Source organism: Carassius carassius, chromosome 14, assembly GCF_963082965.1.
Source record: "Carassius carassius chromosome 14, fCarCar2.1, whole genome shotgun sequence".
Taxonomy (NCBI): Eukaryota; Metazoa; Chordata; class Actinopteri; order Cypriniformes; family Cyprinidae; genus Carassius; species Carassius carassius.
The window spans coordinates 17,244,394-17,263,206 of NC_081768.1; the positions used below are offsets into that span (position 1 = coordinate 17,244,394).

General features: G+C 37.8%; 1 protein-coding gene and 1 long non-coding RNA gene across 2 annotated transcripts in view; one reads left to right on the forward strand and one right to left on the reverse strand.

Moving 5' to 3' along the window:
* LOC132157207 (uncharacterized) overlaps positions 1-18,813 on the forward strand; it is a 212,484-nt gene that overhangs the window by 193,269 nt on the left and 402 nt on the right. The window lies entirely within an intron of this gene.
* trim8a (tripartite motif containing 8a) lies at positions 785-17,761 on the reverse strand. Its single transcript, XM_059566438.1, has 6 exons — positions 15,362-17,761; positions 5,039-5,134; positions 3,366-3,599; positions 2,845-2,876; positions 2,642-2,757; positions 785-1,537 (listed from the first exon to the last, which is right to left on the reverse strand). The coding sequence occupies exons 1-6, from the start codon at positions 15,953-15,955 to the stop codon at positions 909-911; spliced, it is 1,701 nt and encodes a 566-aa protein (XP_059422421.1). The 5' UTR covers positions 15,956-17,761; the 3' UTR covers positions 785-908.

Here is an 18,813-nt window from a genome sequence, read left to right on the forward strand (position 1 = left end):
TCCAATGAATCTGCATTGAGTTTTTATACTGATCTTTTCCAACCTATCGAAACTTAATGAATTAATATTAATACATAATTGTAAACACAACAGAAAAACAAGATCCTCTGGCCTCTAAGGAATGTAAGTAACACGTCAAACCATAATCAGAGTTCCCAGTCACATGGTTACCTGTGGAGCAGTTCAGCAGAAACTTAAGCTCGGTAGAGGTGAAATATGATAAATAATAAATGCATTCTACCCCTCTTTATTTTATATAACACTATTCCCCATCTTCTATTAATAAAACTGTAGAAGTTTAATAACAATGTTAAAAGGAAACTTTACCACGTCATAAAAACCAACCAGATTCCAGATGCCCTAAAGGCAGGAAGAGGGAGGTGAAAGGAGTTAAAACTAACTCTTTTACAAGCGATCATTATCTGCTCCGGGTCAGAACCCTCTGCAATTATCCAAAATCTGTTAGTAATTTTAAAAACTCAGCTGGGTCCCGCCTCCACATTTCTCAAAGAAAGATTCCCTTGTCATGTTTTACGCAGGGACAAAAAAGGTTTAAGCTGGAAGAGATTGGTGTTTTGAAGCCAAGAGGCTTGCATTGCATGCTAAAAAGTGGTGTTAGATTGTGATGTTAACAAGCCTAATTTTGAAAGACAGGCGGGCAAAAAAGGTCTAAAGTTATTGTCACATTTACCGTTGTTTGGCAAAATTTCTCAATTTTGTTTTGAAAAAATTCCTCAAAAAAGTTTTGCTCATTTTTTACTGTTGGCTTGAAGCAGTCTTCAAACATCTATATGCTATTGAGAATGGACTTGTTTTTGCATGCAAAATTTCACTTACATTTTGCAAATGTGACTGAAACTTAAGTAATTGGGCGAGTTATTGGAGATAAACCAGAGTTGCAGTGGAAGTTAACTGGTGACGTATGGTTTAGTGGAAGATTGCCCGTAGAGTCCATAGAAATCAGGGTGTCTATGGCTCTGTGAGGCATCGATCCAGTCATGCATGGAGAGCCCCTGGAGAGGCTGGGACATTGAAGGTGTGGAGGGCAGGGGGTGGGTGTAGTCCTGTGTCCAAGGGAAAGATCCAGAGCGTGGGTAGGGAGGATGACCACGGTGGTTAGATATGGAGGGGACACTAGAGCAGTAGCAGTTGTCCATCGTACACATGAGAATCTTACGGCCGCCGTACTGCGGCAGCATGGCCTGCTGGGACGAGCTGGGGTTGGGGTAGTCGGCTGGAGTAAAAACGGAGCTGGAATGATGGACAGACTGGGCACTGCTGCTACTGCTGAGGCCTACAATGTGCTGGGTGGAGCTACAGGGAGCCATGGGTGGCTGCGACGCCGGCCCGTCTGTGGAGTGGGAACCTTGACCCAGGAACTGCTGTTTGCTCATGGGGCCTGACGATGACTCCAGCAGGCTGGTGCTGCTTTCAGGGAAGGCCTTGGAGTGTTTGCGTTTCTCACCCCCAGAGGTATTCACACTGGAGGGGTGGACAGAAACACTCTGGAGGAAGTGCGCAGGAGTACTGAATGGTGCTGGAAACAAGGGGACGAGGACAAAGAGTTTGATTTGTGGAAAAAACCTATGTTGAACAGATATAATTTTTACAAGCAAAGACAGTGATTCTCAAAATGGCTGTGCTTAAGGACCCTAAATTATAATTTAGGGCATCAAGTATTGTACAACCAAAAAAATGGTTTATAATACAAAAGTTTAAAACACAGTATTTATTGTTTCTTGCGTGTTTTTATTGTTTTTTGAGATTTTTTGAGGATGAGGGCATTCCATGGCCAATGATAAATAAGAGATACAGAAACTGAAAAATTATCTAAAATCGAGATAATACACGTCAGTGCACTTTTTGTTTTCATGTTGGTTTCATATGGGGATTACAAACGTTTTTTTCAATATAATGACTGATATAATGAAAAAAAATCCTTCTAAAATAATGAAAAGCATTTAACAATCTTAGTTAAATGTTAATTTCAACATTTATTAATACATTATTAAAAACTAAAATCGTTTCTCTTAATATTCTTTAATGGATCTGAGAACATGAACAATGACCTGCTGTATTTTAATAACTAAAGTTAATTAATATACATACTGTAACAAATGTATTACTCATTGTTAATCTAATGCATTAACTAATGTTAACTAATGGGACCTGATTGTATTTTTTTACAAATATCATGCATTATAATAACTATATGTAAGTTTCTAGGGAGTTGCACAGAATGACAACCTAAACTATTCTTGCTTTGTCATAAAAAGGTAAATTGATCTGATATTTAAGACTATTGACCTGTTTTTATTCTTGCACGTATCTCAGTGTTGGTTGTGCTGCATCATCATAACATGTTGTATTTAATGCCCCCAAAAATATCTAAAACATGCTCATCATAAAGAAGGTGTACAGTGTGTATGAACTGTATTTTCAATGTAAAAGGTGCAAAAAATTCTACATTGGTACCTGTCTAATTTGGCTTGCTTATACCAACTGACAGATTTGTGCCAAAAATGTACTATCATAACTATACATGATTACATAACTAGTGGAAATTTATTTAGAATCAACAATCAAAATAGAAAAGAGGTGTGACCCACCTACGGTCACTGAACACTAAATTTTTACTTACCTTCCAGTACTTTTCTCAAGTTCTTTTCCTTTTTTGAAACTTCAGACAAGAATATTTTGGAATTAAGATGACCCACTTTGTAAGGAGGCAGAACACTGCCTGTGCATGACTGTGATCTGTGAAAAGACATGACCAGATTACTGCATATTCAAAATGTAATTTAGTATTCAATTTATATTCATTTCTGCACTTAAACGACATACCTGTCCATGAGTATTTTTACTGGTTTCGTGTTCTACAAAGCAAAACAAAACAGAACAAAATATTAGTCTCCCCGCAGCCTACAAGCTGCTGCTTGACTGCCTCTTTGTCAGTAAACACGGAAAAATCTGGAAGTGCAGATCTGCTGATAACAACCACACACAGACAGGGAAACATTTCTCACAGGTATGGGCACATTCACACTGTGTGTTTATGAGAGTATGTGGGAGATTTATAGCATAAGTCAGATGGGAGTATGTTCAAGGAAATATTCACTGCGTCTTAAACCCAGAGCAGTCCAGTCACATAAAAACTGGTTTCAGACACACTTCCAAGATACCATGACATCATGTTTAATAATCAAAGTCAGGCAATATTTAATGACTACATGGCCTGTTTCTTGCTAGACATAGAATCATATGTGTAAAACAAAAGAATTAGGAATTAAGCGTTGTTTGCACAGACAGTGAAGAACAAGCAGATGAGGGCATCTTTGAAGGGTGAATGTGAGAATCGACCTCACCTTCATAAAGTTAATATCCTCTGCCTTGTCAAACACAACTTGGACAGAGCTGAGCAGTTTCTTGGCCTCCTGATGGCGTTCATTGAGCTGGAGGGTTTGGGTCGAGTTCTCCTGGCAGTATTTGGAGTGTGCTTTATCCAGCACCTCTAGAGTTCTCCCCAGGTCATCTTCTAAGAGCTGGTGCATTTTGCGATACTGCACACGCACCTCGTCCTTCAGCTGCTGTACCTTATCCTGCACAACACACACACACACACAAGGGTGCATACTGAATTTCTATAGTCTCTCTCATTGTGAACACTTAAAGAAATAGCTCTCTGTTGGAAAGGAAACTGAATACAACACTAAAGATACATTTTAAATGGAAAGTGAATGAATCATTTTGTTTAATATTTTTGCTTCTCAGATGTTTACTCTGAGAAAAATCCCCAGCAGTTTTCTAGTTTCCGTTTCTAGTTTCAGAAAAGATCACAACAATGTCGCAGACTTTACCAAATTGTATGCAATCAAAATATATGCTATCCACAGTCATTTAATAGAGCTATAATCCTACTGTTTTGAAAAATGATCAAAAGAGATTAATAATCTGAACCGATTTCCTAAATACGCATCTAAAGCTTTAAAAGAGCAACCACAGAGCAAAAATAAACAAAAGCTTACTTATCCTCTGAATAAATAAAAAGGGTGGAAAACAACAATGTATATTTGATAGTGTTTGTAGTGCGGCTGACTGAAGACAGCTTTGAAGGTTTAATAGTGTGTTAAATGCACAAAAGGTTGGTATCTGCACTAAATTATATTTTAGAATCTTAATATATTTTTACAAGATCATCTGGATCCACATACCACCTTTTAATTTTATAAAAGCTTGTATAAAAGGTAAACTTTTAACCTTACTGATCATTAAACTGCATTTTACTTTGATATTTGTCTAGGAATTAGAAATTTGAGTTTTTGAAGTTCAAGTATTTCATGTGGTATTTATACTGTATGTTTAAAAGTTTGCTTTTTAGTTAATAATAACAACACTTTCATATTTATTTTTCAAAACATGCAGGTCATTGTGTCAGTCGAGATGAGTCAGTCATAAAACGTTCAGATTTGGTTTCTGATCATTTTGCTTTCGTAGCTTAATATGAGAATATTCCACATGTGTCAGCACAGTTCAGCTCTATTATGTGATCTTGCACTTCTGTTGTTTTGCTTTTCATGTATGCAGGTTGAATGAAACGTTTATATGATTTGATAGCTTCCTAGATTAGATTCCTTAGATTTTATTTTCTTACTTATTCCTGTTTTTTTATTATTCTTTTTAATATTAATTGTTAATTTCAAGCTTTTTTTATGTGGAACTCAGGAAAACCAGCAGCTGCTGTAAAAGCTAACAGAGATTCAAATCCGAAACAGGAGACTTAGACCAGACCTCTCCTCGACAGCATTGTTTTGTTCTGCAACATACTTATCAAATTCATTTTCCTTAAACAAAAATAAAACTGCAGACAGAGAGAAAAGGTCTACACAAGGCTTAAACACAACCGCTGCCAATGTCATACCAAAAACAGCCTCTTACATATTCATTAGCTGCAGTAGAGGGTGAGGGGAGAGACATGCAGACAGACAGACAGAGGAAGAAAGAAGCTTGTGTGTGCATGCTCCCATCAGCATCTCCTTACCTCCACCAGCAGTTTGTCAGTCTCTAACTTATACAGCTGCTCCTCAATGTCTTTCACTCGATCGTCAATGCGATCCTGCTGCTTCATTAACATATGCTGAAGGGAGAGAAAAACAACACAAATCAAACCTTTTTCCACAGATTCATGATCTGTCAAGCTCAACAAAACACATGACTCCAAGATCAAGGATCACCTGAACTATGAACTATGTTTTGAAATATTTTCCATTGTAAAGTCAAACTCAAGCTAACAAAAGCAATGCATTCCCCATCTACTCCAAAATAAGACCTCAAACATCCCGCAGGCCTTCTCTATGACATCCCAAAAAATAAAAATCTTATTAAAGCAAATGAGGAAAACAAAACATGTCTGCAATGAGACTAATTCGTCAGAATCACAGACGCACTTTTGCTTTGTGATTCTGCCTGCTATTAGATGCCTGGACAGGTTTTAAATTGGATTCAGAGGAAGCCACTAACCCCAAAGCTCCCCATCCCCCAGTCAAATCAAAGCCTGACAGTGTGCTGAAGCTTTTATAATCCCCTTTATACTCAGTCTCACATGCCCACAAGAAGAACACTGCACCTCACCACACCAAAGTCCACAGGATGCTGAATAATAAGCCAATTTAGTCATTTAATCACATAAACGTCCATGCAACATGCACTAGGCTGACTGCAAAGGGAGAATGCAGCTGTCATGACAACAATAACGCACATTGTGCATGCACGAGTGTGCGCATTAATAAGTGTGGAAATTTGAAGCAGAGCGTGAGGGGGCAAGGCCGCCTCGGCCTCTCATTTTGCTCGCTATCTCTCCCTTTGTTTGCAAGGGCTTCTTTCAGTGTCAGTGACAGATTGTCATGTTATCCCAGAATAGTGAGATGTGCACAGGACTGCTGCAGGATCTATAGGTCACATGGAAGGAGACACATTCTTGAGGCCTACAGCAACCTGGGCTCTTGCAAACCCCTGCATGGGTGCCAGGCAAACAAACAGCATCTCTACAGTCAACTGTTAACAGCGGTCACTGGTCACCATGGACACTGATAGAGCGCAACGGGGCGCAAGTAAAATAAATTACATTCATTTTCTCCTCAGAGAAACAGACATGAGCTCCAAGCTCACAAGTCAGTATCATTTAAAAAAAAAAAAAAAAATTATATATATATATATATATATATATTTTTTTTTTTTTTTTTTTTTTTTTTTTTTAAATCGGTTAAAATGGAAAATTAACAATGAAATACTACATTATCCACCATTATGAGGCAGGATTCATCAATCAGAGAACTTGCTGTATCGCTATATACTGATATACAAGATATCGTACACCTTAGGGGTTTATGAGTTTCTAGCTATGTTTCCATCACCCCATTTTTTATGCCCATTTTGAAGTATTGCATCAGAAATTAATGATCAAAACACCAAATTTATAAAATAAATAAAAATGTTTGATGTTTTCGTGAGTAATGCAAATAATGGGAGATGGAAATGCATTTGCCGATGAAATTCTGAACAGTAAATCCACATGACAAATTGTCTGTTTCCGCTGATGCTTACCAATACCACCGTTATCCACACAAACAACTTAATGGAAATGCACCTACTTTGTATTGGATTTTTTTAGCCAATATTATAAAGATTTGCTTAATTTTTGGAGAAAAAAAAATCTCCGAATCGATGCGCATATTTTGCGTCAACGTATTTTTTGCGTCAACGTTAGGGCTGGGCGATATACAAAAAAAAATGATATCTCGATATTGTCAAATTTTTTACGATATTCGATATATATCTCGATATGTTTGCATTTAAATAATAAAAAATAAAACATTATTTTCTTTTGCCCATTAAAAAAAAAAAAAAAAAACATTTAGATTAAACAGCTAATTTAAGCAGTTAAAAAATCTAGACCAAGAGATCACTTACTGCTTTTTATTAATGAATACATGTAGGCCTATATGTAACTGAAGCAGTGCAAATTAAGTAACAGTTACAGAAAGTGCATTCTGTCAACTTTTTAGTGCATGCAATTCACAATTTAAACTATGCAACTGGGATAAGTATTTTATTTTAATTTTTTAACAAGTTTTTAAGCTAAGAACACAAGTCTGTCAACTGTCTGTGGTTTTAAGAGAAGCTCTGTGGCATGAAACTATGTTCCTACTGACACTAAAAACCCTCTTAGATGGGGAGCTAGTTGCTGAAGCACATAGCTATTTCTTATATATAAATATATATAAATGAATACCAAAGACTTTTGCATTCTCTCTGTCTATATTATGGAAACTGGTAAACATATCAGTGAAATTCCCCAATAGTAATTCCAAATGGCCATAGCCTATGTTTCTCTATTCAAACATCAGCGGTCGAGTAAGTGCATTTATTTTGCGATCACAAATGCAAACAATACAGTTGAGATCTCACGACAGAACACAGACCGGCTGAACGACGCTTTCATTAGATCGCTCAATTCCAGCTTGTTAGTGTTTTCAGATTATCGTCGGCGGCTCTTCCGCAATGAGGAGTGAGCACGTGCGCATGGTTGCCAGATTGCTTCAAATAAGCAAACACCGGGCAGAAAATGTATCCTTGTAAGAGTGGAGCTCTGATTCGGAGATTTAAACTATTGTTATCTGGCAACCGCTATCACAGCTCTCGTAGTAGAGGGGCGTAGAGCAGTCAGCAGTTACAGGTTCCTTTTTTGGACATTCGGCGCGTTCTTTTGGGAAAGTATGCTTGAATTTGAAATATTCGATATTCCCGATATATTCAAATTGTACATCGTCGTCAAAATTATTCCGATAGTATCGCTAATATTCGATATATCGCCCAGCCCTAGTCAACGTCATCGATGACCTCGACGCAAAAAATACGTTGACGCAAAATATGCGCATTGATTCGTCGACCTGTTTTTATTTCTCTAAAAAACGTTTGCAAAACGTTTACCTTATGTGCGCTGAATATACGCGATGGCCGGATCAACATTCTGTCCAACGTTATATAACCAATCCAGGGGTTTTTCTGCATTGATCTTTTTTTTGGCGGCTGTCAAAGCCTTATTTGATCGGTGAGTGACAGTGACAGAGCGCGTACGAGAGAGAGCCCCGGCTGCGCGCGCACTCACAGTCTTCAAACAACACGAGCGCTTCTTGCTCTCTCTCTCCCTTGTGCATATTAATCAAAATTATTAAACACGATAGAAAAAGGGCGAAACACCAAAGTTTCACACGCAGTTTCACTTACAGTCTTCAAACTACACGAGCGCGCTCTCTCTCTCTCTTCCCCCACCCCCCTCCCCTCGTGAATATTAACCAAAATCATTAGACACGATAGAAAAAGGGCGGAATGCCAAAGTTTCACGTGGAGCATTCGGAGATTTTTTTTTCTCCATGACAGGCTGCTGGCTCCCACTGTTAATGTTTTTTTTTGTTTTGGAAAAGCACTCTCTGAAAAAATTAATCGTTAGATTAATCGATGCATCGAAAAAATAATCGCTAGATTAATCGTTTAAAAAATAATCGTTTATCCCAGCCCTAGTTTGGATGGAAACCCAGCTAATGAAAAGCTAATAAATCACAAAAAAATTAAGTTAAAAATAAATAATTAGGGCTGCACTTTTTAAGTTAAAATAAAAATTGCAATATGGGTTAGGCTGCAATTTAGTGTGTTCGAAAGTAGTGCGCTGTATTAATTAACAGCTAATGATCTGTTTTCAGTCATTTATTTCCACATTTGAATAATAAATTTAAGAATTTAACACATATTAGTATTGTAACTTGTCATTAAATAATGTTATATTTATCAATTGCATTGTTCAATTTTTTTTTGCATTTTTTATAACGAAGAGCTAAAAACTAATAAAAGCAATAATGAAAATGTTATATTAAAATTATCAAGCATTCATTTTCATTTTACAACACATTTCTATTTTGCTAATTGTTTTATAATTAGAGTTCAGAATAACAATTTAAAACCATGAATGTTGATATTAAAACATTCTTTTCACCAGCATGTTTCAGCAGCAGCAGCAGCAACAAGATGCATTCTTATAAGAATAAATGTTTATCTATGGCAGTTCAAATCACAATATCATACAAAATAATTACAACATAATTTTTGTGTCCAAATTATGAAGGCCTATACTGTAAATACATCATTTTAAATAACAACAAACCACTATACAAGATTGAATATTTTATTTACCTGCATGTCATGACAAATAGTCTCTCTAAGAGACCTTAGAACAAGTGCATGTGTTGTTGAATTATTAAAAATATTAAATTAAAACCTCAAGGGGTACATCAAAAAACTATTTTCAGCTCACAAAATTTTTTTGTGAATGCCTGATCTGGGAGTTTGTTGAAGTTGGTTTTTATTTTATTTAAAAATTATGTGACTTTTTTTATATTATTGAATTATGTTAACTATTTGTATTATGTTATAATTTGTGAAATACCAATAAAATACAAATATTTTGAGTTTTACTGACAAACCTCAATGCACTGCACTACGAGATGAAATGTTGACTATAAATCTACTTAATTAATTAATTACCAAAAATTACTGGTAAAAATGTTATGTACATTCACTTAGCAGCATGTTAATGCCAAATTCAAAGACAATTGTAATTTGATCTCTCCTTTTGAGTGAAGATATCTGTTTGTCCATGAAGAGCGCTCCATTTCAGTCAGCGTGCTGTCATTAAAGGCAGCAGACAGCAGACAGCAGAACATTTCACTTCGGTGTGGAACAGATCAATAGTTTTGAACAGATGAGTGTACCATTGCTTTGGTCTTACATGCTGGCATTTCGAGCACCGTGTCAACAGTGGTATCAGACTGAGTCACCGATTATGAGTAAAGGAAACTGTACATCTTCAGCTCGACAATGGCCAAAGCTTCCCTCAACATACCAGCAGGAAGTTACAGAAAATTACTGCTCTCATTTAGCTTAACAGCAATCAAAAGAGGACCTTTTATTTAAGGTTTTTAATTTGTTACAACTGTTGGCATACAGATGAATGTATCTGTGTACTATTCATCTGTGCGAGCGCTTCTCGTTTCAAAACACACAGATGTGCAGATACGATCTGTCAATCTCTTTTGATTGGGAGCATGGAAGATAGCACCTAAAGGATCTACAGACTTCTACAGACAATGAACGGTTTCTTTGATAAATATAAGCCATTAAATTGCAGCGATGCGATGCCTGATGATAGGCTTGTTGATGGCTTTTTTAAGCCTTTAAGGTGAAGAAGATCGGAGCTCAGACTGAGACCAGAATAATCTGGTTTTGTGGGGTAGTGTGAGGGGCGTGTGTGAATTTCACAGCTAAATGCTGGATTGAGTTGATTTATTTCTGCAGTTTGTAAATGACTCAAAACAACCTACGTACATTCACAGCAAAGACAAAAGGTCAGGCATCCTGGCAGCTATATGTGAAATGTGCGAAAGGCACAGTGCTCTGACTGCATAGTCATAACTTACAATTCACTTATAAATGGACAAAACCTCATATGTGTTTCACAGTATTCATTCATAATCATGGATAAAAAGATTTTTAAATGAATGGGTGCATGATTTCATAAAACAGATGAGAGTACAGATCCAATCAAAGAAAGGTCAGTATAGACACATCCTACATACAGACTGACACTTTCCATGAATACAGTGACCTTTCTGTGCTATAAGAAAGAGTATCTGCAGTAAGAGCTATTAGATGGGTTTCATAAACCATTATCTAACATAAAACTAACCTATCGTGAAAAGTACCTATATAATTAGCACATTTAATATTTACATCCCCACTTAAATGGTGATTATGGCCTGTTCTACCTCTGTTTAAGGTATCTGACACTAAGTGTTGGCAATGGAAATGTGTACTTGTCAGATACCTTAAAGGGATAGTTCACCCAAAAGTTCAAATTCTATCATCGTTTACTCACCCTCAAGTTGTTCCAAACCTGTATGAGTTTCTTTGTTCTGTTGAACACAAAGGAAGATATTTGAAAATATATGATATATTTAACTTAATCCCCCCCCCCCCCCCTTCCCCGGTCCCCAAACACCACACCACCGCAAATAGAATCTAATTCTGTGGGAAACACTGAACTGAATTTATGTAAACGCTTATTTGGAATTGCTGACAGAACTGTATCTTCCTCCTGATCATTCATCCTGAAACTAATTACTGTATGTATAAAACATCTCTATATATTCGTCAACCTAACTTTTAGATTTGCTTTATATGCATACAAAAGTTTTTTGTACTCTGTTTAACCACCAATACCACAAAAAACATGGTATTTAATTTGAATAAATCATTTTAAAAGAATCACACAATCACAAGCTAGCAGTTTAACAATGGCCTAAAAAGTCCTTCACTGAAATAAATCACTTAATTTGAAAGAGTGGTTCCTGAGTCAACATTTGATTTGCTTACTGAACTCCAAATTTTTACTATAAAGCCAGTAGGTCTCAAAATACAACAGCGTGTAGTTCAGTGGTCACAAACTTTTTAACCCCAAGAAAACCTCGGCCTTCATGAAAGACAAAATTGAAGAACTGAGAGAGAAAGACAGCCAAGATTGTACTTGCAATTTGAGGCCTTTCATTTCATTTCATGGTCATTCAAATTCCTTTTTTTAACAAGCAAATTGACTGATTTCGATGCTGGCTGCCACTTTTTTTTAAGCAAATGTATTGACAGTGTATTTGCTCTCTCTATATATATATAAAAAAAACATGCAAACTGGCCTTATAACTATCAGTATCCATTTGAAATTAGGGACATATTAATCACAATGCAAACAAAGACACTCCACGCATGTTGAATGTGAGCAGTTGTTATTGAATTAAGATTGTATAATTTCCAAATTTAAAGCAAAAACAGAAAAGCCTGACTTTAGCTTTGTGAAATTATGCTACATAAAACATACCTACATGAACAAAAACAGCAGACAGGCTGAATGAGACTCAAATTCACTCTCTAACAGCAGGTGGCGCTTATGGAGCAGCAGCAATAAAGCGTTTACTATGTTACTGCTGTAAACAAAGCAGCGCTGTGCTTATACATAATATTTTATATGAAGGTGAGAGGAGGAGAAAATGCAATTGTCATCAAAACTTTTCTAAAGACAGTCAGGTTCCTTTAGTTTATTTATATATTTCTTCCTATGTTTTGCTCATAGTAAACAGTGGGCTTGCTCTGCCTGCTACAGTACATCAGCGTCTCTGGGCTCAGTTAATGTCCTGTTTACAGACTCGAGCATGATGTACAGTATTTTTCTTTATCCCCATTCCAGTAGCTCACAAGAATAACAGAAAAAGAAGTACAAAATAAAAACAGTACAAAAACTGGAGGAATGTTAAGTTGTCACAAGCGTAGAACACAGGTGTAGAACAACACATAACAGGATAATAACCGACAAAGGATAGAACAGAATCAGGACTATACTGACAAACAGCTAAATAGGAACAGCTGGACAAGGATTAATCAGAAACCATGGTAACTAATGAGAGCTCATAACAGGCATGACACGAACTGAACTAAACTGAACATTATCGTGACAAATGTATTTTTCTGTTATTTCTGAGAGCTAACGTTACTGGGACATTGATTGAGTTAAAGATACACATCTTACTTTTGTAATAAATTATATTTCAATAATTAAAAATTACACGTAGAAAGTTACCTTGCTGCAAAAACAGACATCGGTTTCAATCTGTTGGTTAAATCTGAACAGTTTATCCAATATCGTGGAAAAAACTAAAGAAGTCTGTTTATCTTGGCAGGGGCATGATTACAATGGGAAATGGCATGGCACCAAAACATGATGAAAAAAAGCACCATATTACAGTACAAACTGCTTCCACATAATCACATCGTATGTTCGTCTGCAGCAGCAGCAGCTTTGTCCAGATGAATCGCCATCACAAAAGACATTGCCGGCAACATGTCTAGCTGATAAGGCATTCCACATCCACCTTATTTTCCTATTAGACTCGTTTCACTCAAGGTTTGCTTTTGCAGTTCATTCCAGAACACTTTTCACCAAATGATTACCTGTTTATGTGATCGTAAGCAGAACTTACATGTCACGGGTGCAAAGAGTGAATGGTATTCACCACTTTCACAATAATAGGACTGTGATTCCAAACATCTGAAGTCATCCGACTGTTTCTTAAGGCCTACTGCGAGAGTCAAATAACGCTGTCCGGGCTTGCCTGTATGCAGCGGCGTGATAAGAACGTCCTCTCAAATTATTCAGCGACACCACAATCAATTTTCAAGTCTTTCTACAGCAAAATCTGGAGGACAATTACATTCCGAATGATCCAACAGAGAGCATGACTAATTTGCAGAAAATGATCAAATGTGGGCTGAGCCAGGCATCCACGCATAATTCCTCACTGCTTGTGTCCTATATTTAAAACACAGGAGTTTTATTACGGAGCGTGAATGTTTTTGGACTGTCCAAAAGAGTAAACAGGTTTCAAACTGACTCCTGTCATAAAAAAGGGGGAAAGAAAATAGGAGGAAAAGAGATAGCGGGGTGATCCTCCATCGGATCTCCCATGATGTCATCCTGCAAACAGGAGGCGGATTATTGGGAACATTGCAGAGAGGGAACTGAGGTCACTCCCTTCCTGTGTCTGCCTGGAACCCACGTCCTATTCCTGAACAAGAGGCGAGGGAGCAAAGAAGGCCAGGCAGTTTTACTGTGGGACCACTTGAGTCACACTCTCTAAATTTATGCACTTGCGAAAGAAAGAACAGAGGGATGTGTGTGTCTTTCAACAGCAGCTGTGGGTAGAGCAAGCCTTGCGTCCATTTCCTCCCTCTCTTTCCCCCTCCTTTTACAGACACTTGGCTGCTTTCGGAGCCATGACACATTGGCCATCTAAAAAGCATTCCTCCACACATCCAGAAGTCGTCCCTGCCAAGTCCAGCAGCAGCTCACCTCACAACAGTTCATTATTCTGGAAGGCAGCTGAAGGAACAGTGTGTTTTTTCACTCCTACACTGCAGAATGTCCCAGCTAATTTTCTCATTAACATATCCATCACAGATTAATTGATAGGTAAAACGAGGTTTAATAAGTAGCTTTGGGGATCAAGACAAATAAATGCAGGAAATACAAATAGAAAGATGTCTTTACAAAATACAAGATTATTTCCCTTTACAAATTATGTTAAAAGCATAACAATTAGAGTAGAAAGATATAAGTGAAAAGTAAACATGAATTTCAAATTGTCTTTGTCTCCTTTTTGCCTAAATGGCAGTCACATTAAGTTTTCGTAAAACCTGATTGAATGTTGTCCAGCATGATCTAAGATGATCTAAAGACCTTCAGTGAAAGAAGAACATCTGACCAGCTACACAAAGAGTCACATGATCAAACATTTACCTACCTAGAAATCTGAAACATTTCTCCATTTACATCAACTTAGGTGGACTTTTGGATCCTACTGTATGTATTTGCCAGTATATGATTATAGAACATTACATTTTCCAGTACTGAAGAGCTTGATGCTTAAAATTTTTTTTAGACAACTTTAATTGAATGATAAAGTTTTAATTCAAAGTTGATTACCTTATGGAAAAGATAAAATCATTTTACTTGTCCTGAACAAAAGGGCTACTGAACATTACGAATGGCACTAAAGCCAGTATTTTTACACTTGTTCTAATTCACTTTGAGGCTATTAGTCAACTTAATAAAGCAGAAATTTCTATATTTCTCACTCTGAGGAGTGTTGACAGTCTCATTATAACGGTGTTAACGTTCAGCTGACAGGGCAGAGAGACTAAGGATATGACAGAAGTAACTAGGAATGATAGCATAAACTCATGTTTCAAGAGGAAGTGACTGCTTCAGCCTTTTGAAACGGAGTTCACTCCCCACCCCATCCATCTCCAGTCCGCTCATGATGAAAAAATCATGAAACTGATTAGGGAGACAAAGTTCAGTCCTTTCAAGTATAATTATAGTAAAAGAAACAGCTTTCAGAACCTTTCTGATATTTTGTTTAAATAAGTAACGCAATTTCGTCAACCAGAATATTTGGCTGAAACACACACACAAAAAAAATGAATTTATGGTTTTGGCCAAAATAGTTTTGGAGGGCTGAAACCATTGGCTCAGACAGTGCTATTTATTTAGTACTTCTCTGATTATGCGTTTTGACAATAACACAACACGGATGATCTACAACAGGTAAATCTGTCAGCACCTTTAACTTGATCCACAGCATGTGTGCTCAGTTACTGATGCGGGAGGAGTCTTGTTACACCCCTACAGAGAAGGTCAAGTACTCACCCTGATGTCATTGCGTCGCACTTCCACGTCGCACACCGCGTGGCTGTGGTTGGACGCACATCTGGAGAAGCAGCAGTACTGGCAGACCGCCACCTGTTCCGCATCGCAGTGATAGAGTCTGTATTCATCGTGGTGCAGGCAGCTCCAGGCCCGCACCTCCTCAACCCCCACCAGGAGGTGTCCGGGAGCGGGACAGGGCTGCTGGAGATGCGTCTGGATGTGAGACTGGCAACACGGTGCATTACAACGAAGACACACTTTCTGCGCTTGCAGAGGAGGCCCTCGCCTGCACAGAATGCAATGCAACACGGCCGGAGTTTTCTCGACGTTCAGCGCGTTGAACTTCTCTACAATGTTATTCAGTTTGATGTTTTTCTCCAGGTTGGGTTTCTGATTGTACGCGTGGTTGCACTCCGGGCAGCGCACGTTGGCCGTGTCTTTGGCCCAGGCCTCGCTGATGCAGCTCCGGCAGAAGTTGTGTTTGCACGGCAGCTGCACGGGCTCCACGAACACATGCAAACAAATGGGACAAATGAGTTCCTCCTCGAAGCAGTTCCGCCAGTTCTCAGCCATCTCAACCAGTTGATCAGACATACAGTTTTAAGTTGATCCGCTCGCGGAAGGCACACATCAAGTTCTAGCACCGTCCCAACAAGGTTTCGCTCATTCTCGCGACTCTTTCATTTAGATCCAGGTGTTAGGTCAGTCGAGCACAGAAGCCCCAGAGAAACAGCTGCTGATCAGACCCAAACATACCAAGGGAGCGTTTGTGCTCCTGGCGAAGTTAGTCAGCAATCAAATACCACAGACGGGCGTGAAAGAAGGAATCTAAGACGTCTAGGGTTCCTTTTTAACGAGAGAAACTTCGACAAATGATAACCATAAAAAAGAGCACTAACTGATTATGGTAACATTTTAGGGCGAGCGAAACATGATAGAAAATTAACTAATTTAAAATGCTATTATGAAAAATCAGTTTAACCGTTGTGTTCGTTTTACGAACTTTACTTCCGATTTTTAATATCATTTGATAGTCTGACAACTAAACAAAAACATTAAAACGCAGTAATGAATTGCTTATTACAACAGTAATAATAATTTAATGTATGCAAAGTAGTTGGTGACCCAAATAGTGGCACATTTATTTTCGTCTTTGCCTGATTTAAGCTTAACAATATCCAATTTTTTTTTACTTTACCTGAAAATAGGTTACCTTGTAATACACTATTCTTCAGAGATCCCGTAAATAATGCCTTTTAACGGTCAAAACGAATCCGCGCAGAAGCTCGAATAGGTTTGAAAAGCATCGGTCAAACCAACTGTCAGTCTATTTCCAAACCCAGTGCCAGACGGAGCACGCGTTAAATGACAGACGCCTGACAATCCGCTGAAAGATAACTCGAACTAACTAGTTAAAAGCTACGACCTCGTCTAACGTCCAGAGTCAGTCAAGATAAGATCAGTTAAATCCAAATGTAAAAATCGTATCGTCGTTTAAACAGTTTTAAACAGGAAAAGGGTGACGCCACAAGTTGCGCTGAAACGTCCTTTCGTAAGCAGCTGTAGAGCGCTAGTCGTTCACCCAAGCAGTCGATCACGCGTTTGATTTGTGCCCAGGGCACATGACATTTGCACTGCTGGAATTACAATAAAGTAGACCTGAGTATCGGTGCTGCTCGTGTAACACTATAGCGATAAGATTTCTGTCCCCTACAACTATAAGAGAGGAAGCCGGTGAAGCTAGAAAGACTATTTTATATATTATAATGACACGACATTGAATGAACGTACAATTGGCGCGTATACATGCATACCAACATGCTCTCGTAGCATTAAACCACAAAGAGCTGCGATTTTATAATTATCAGAGCTATTCTCTTGCTATCTGTGTTGGTTAAACATTATAGAATAATTTCTGTCCATGTTTCGCCTGATGTTTACCTGGCCGCACTTACCACAGACGGATTGCGTTCATTTTGAAAGCCTAATGTCTTGTATTTTTATTTTGACGAAGCTAACTCGCCTAAAATATTAATGTATTACAGCCAGATACCTTTGTTGCTCTTAAAAGAAGACGATATCGTTTGGCTTCTTGTTATCGCTCACCAGCGCTCGTTTTCCGGTTGAACGCGAATTAAAAACGACGTATCTATGTACTTTTCCTCTCATTTGTGTGCCCTTTATTTTACACGGCTCCCGTAAAGCAAACAGATCCAGTTCTGCGATCACCCAGGGATATCACGTCCTTTAAAACGTTAGTCCTGATTGAAAACAGATGCTTCAGCGCCGTATTCCAATCTGCGTCTGTTATTATTTATGATTTTTTTCCGCCTTTCAAGCTAATCCTAGATGAGAGGAATGCAGGCACAGGACTGCAACTCAGGATACAGTTCAACATACTCCCCCTTCCCTGGTCACGTGATCAGCGCGGACTTGATACATAAATGTGGGAGGGGTTATTAAACAGGGGCGGGGGTTTATTTAAAGGGACACACCTCTAGTTTTTTTTTTTTTTTTTTGGGAGCTGTCAAATGTTAAATTCAGTTTCTCTCCAGGAAATAAGCCATTCTTCCCAATAGCCAAAATGAAATTAAATAAAAATGGCGTGTAAACATTGGAACTGGAACCCATAAGTCAAATTCTCTTCTGTGTTTTAGAACTGAAGAGCTGTGCTTGAATGTACCATCATCTCACCAGCCCACCAGAACGCCATTACTTATTCCACATGCAAAGAGGGAATTAACATTGAGATCTTAAAGAGACAGAATCTAAATACAGAGATTAAATTTCTAGTCAGAGGCAGACTTGCTGGTTCTCTATGAGGAATTTTAGTGCCTGGTCGTCTTCAAGAAAAATAAGCCATATCAGTTAATGTGCAAAAGTGGAACAAGGCTTTTTTTCAGGTTGTGTCATCAAAATCAACACAAACATCCCAATTTATGTAAATAACTTTAATGCACTTAAGGGTAACAAAACCACAGGCAGTGTAGTGATTCTCCAGAATATAAAAAAATGCCAGTACACTAATTAAATTCATCTTTTTAAAAGCACTAATACAGGGTCTTCTTTAAACTTTGACCTATATTATCGTGCACACACCCCAAAAACAACAAATGCAGATTCTAGAAAATAGATTGCTGTCCAGGAAACAGTTATTTTGCTTCGCTATAAAGAGGCATGAAATGCAATCATAGTGTCAAATGATATGAAGTTCAATACATGTAAAATAGTTAACAAAAATAAAAGAAAGATCTGGGAACTATTTTGTGCTTTTTCAACTTTACATTTGACATGAGGTTAGAAAACACCTATTCTGTACAGGCTTTGGTATTGTGAAGGTGAACTGACTAACCAGCTATTGTTTGACTAAACTAAATGAAGACCTTATGAAATATCATCAACCTTAAATAGGCACAGCTGTATTTTATATATATATATATATATATATATAT

Excerpts from the sequence above, each read along its gene's own strand:
- trim8a (XM_059566438.1), bottom strand. The coding sequence starts at position 15,955 with ATGTCTGATCAACTGGTTGAGATGGCTGAGAACTGGCGGAACTGCTTC. Across the intron at positions 2,877-3,365 it reads AGGATATTAACTTTATGAAG|AACACGAAACCAGTAAAAAT; the intron begins GTGAGGTCGATT and ends TTTGCTTTGTAG. Across the intron at positions 1,538-2,641 it reads CTTGAGAAAAGTACTGGAAG|CACCATTCAGTACTCCTGCG; the intron begins GTAAGTAAAAAT and ends CCTTGTTTCCAG.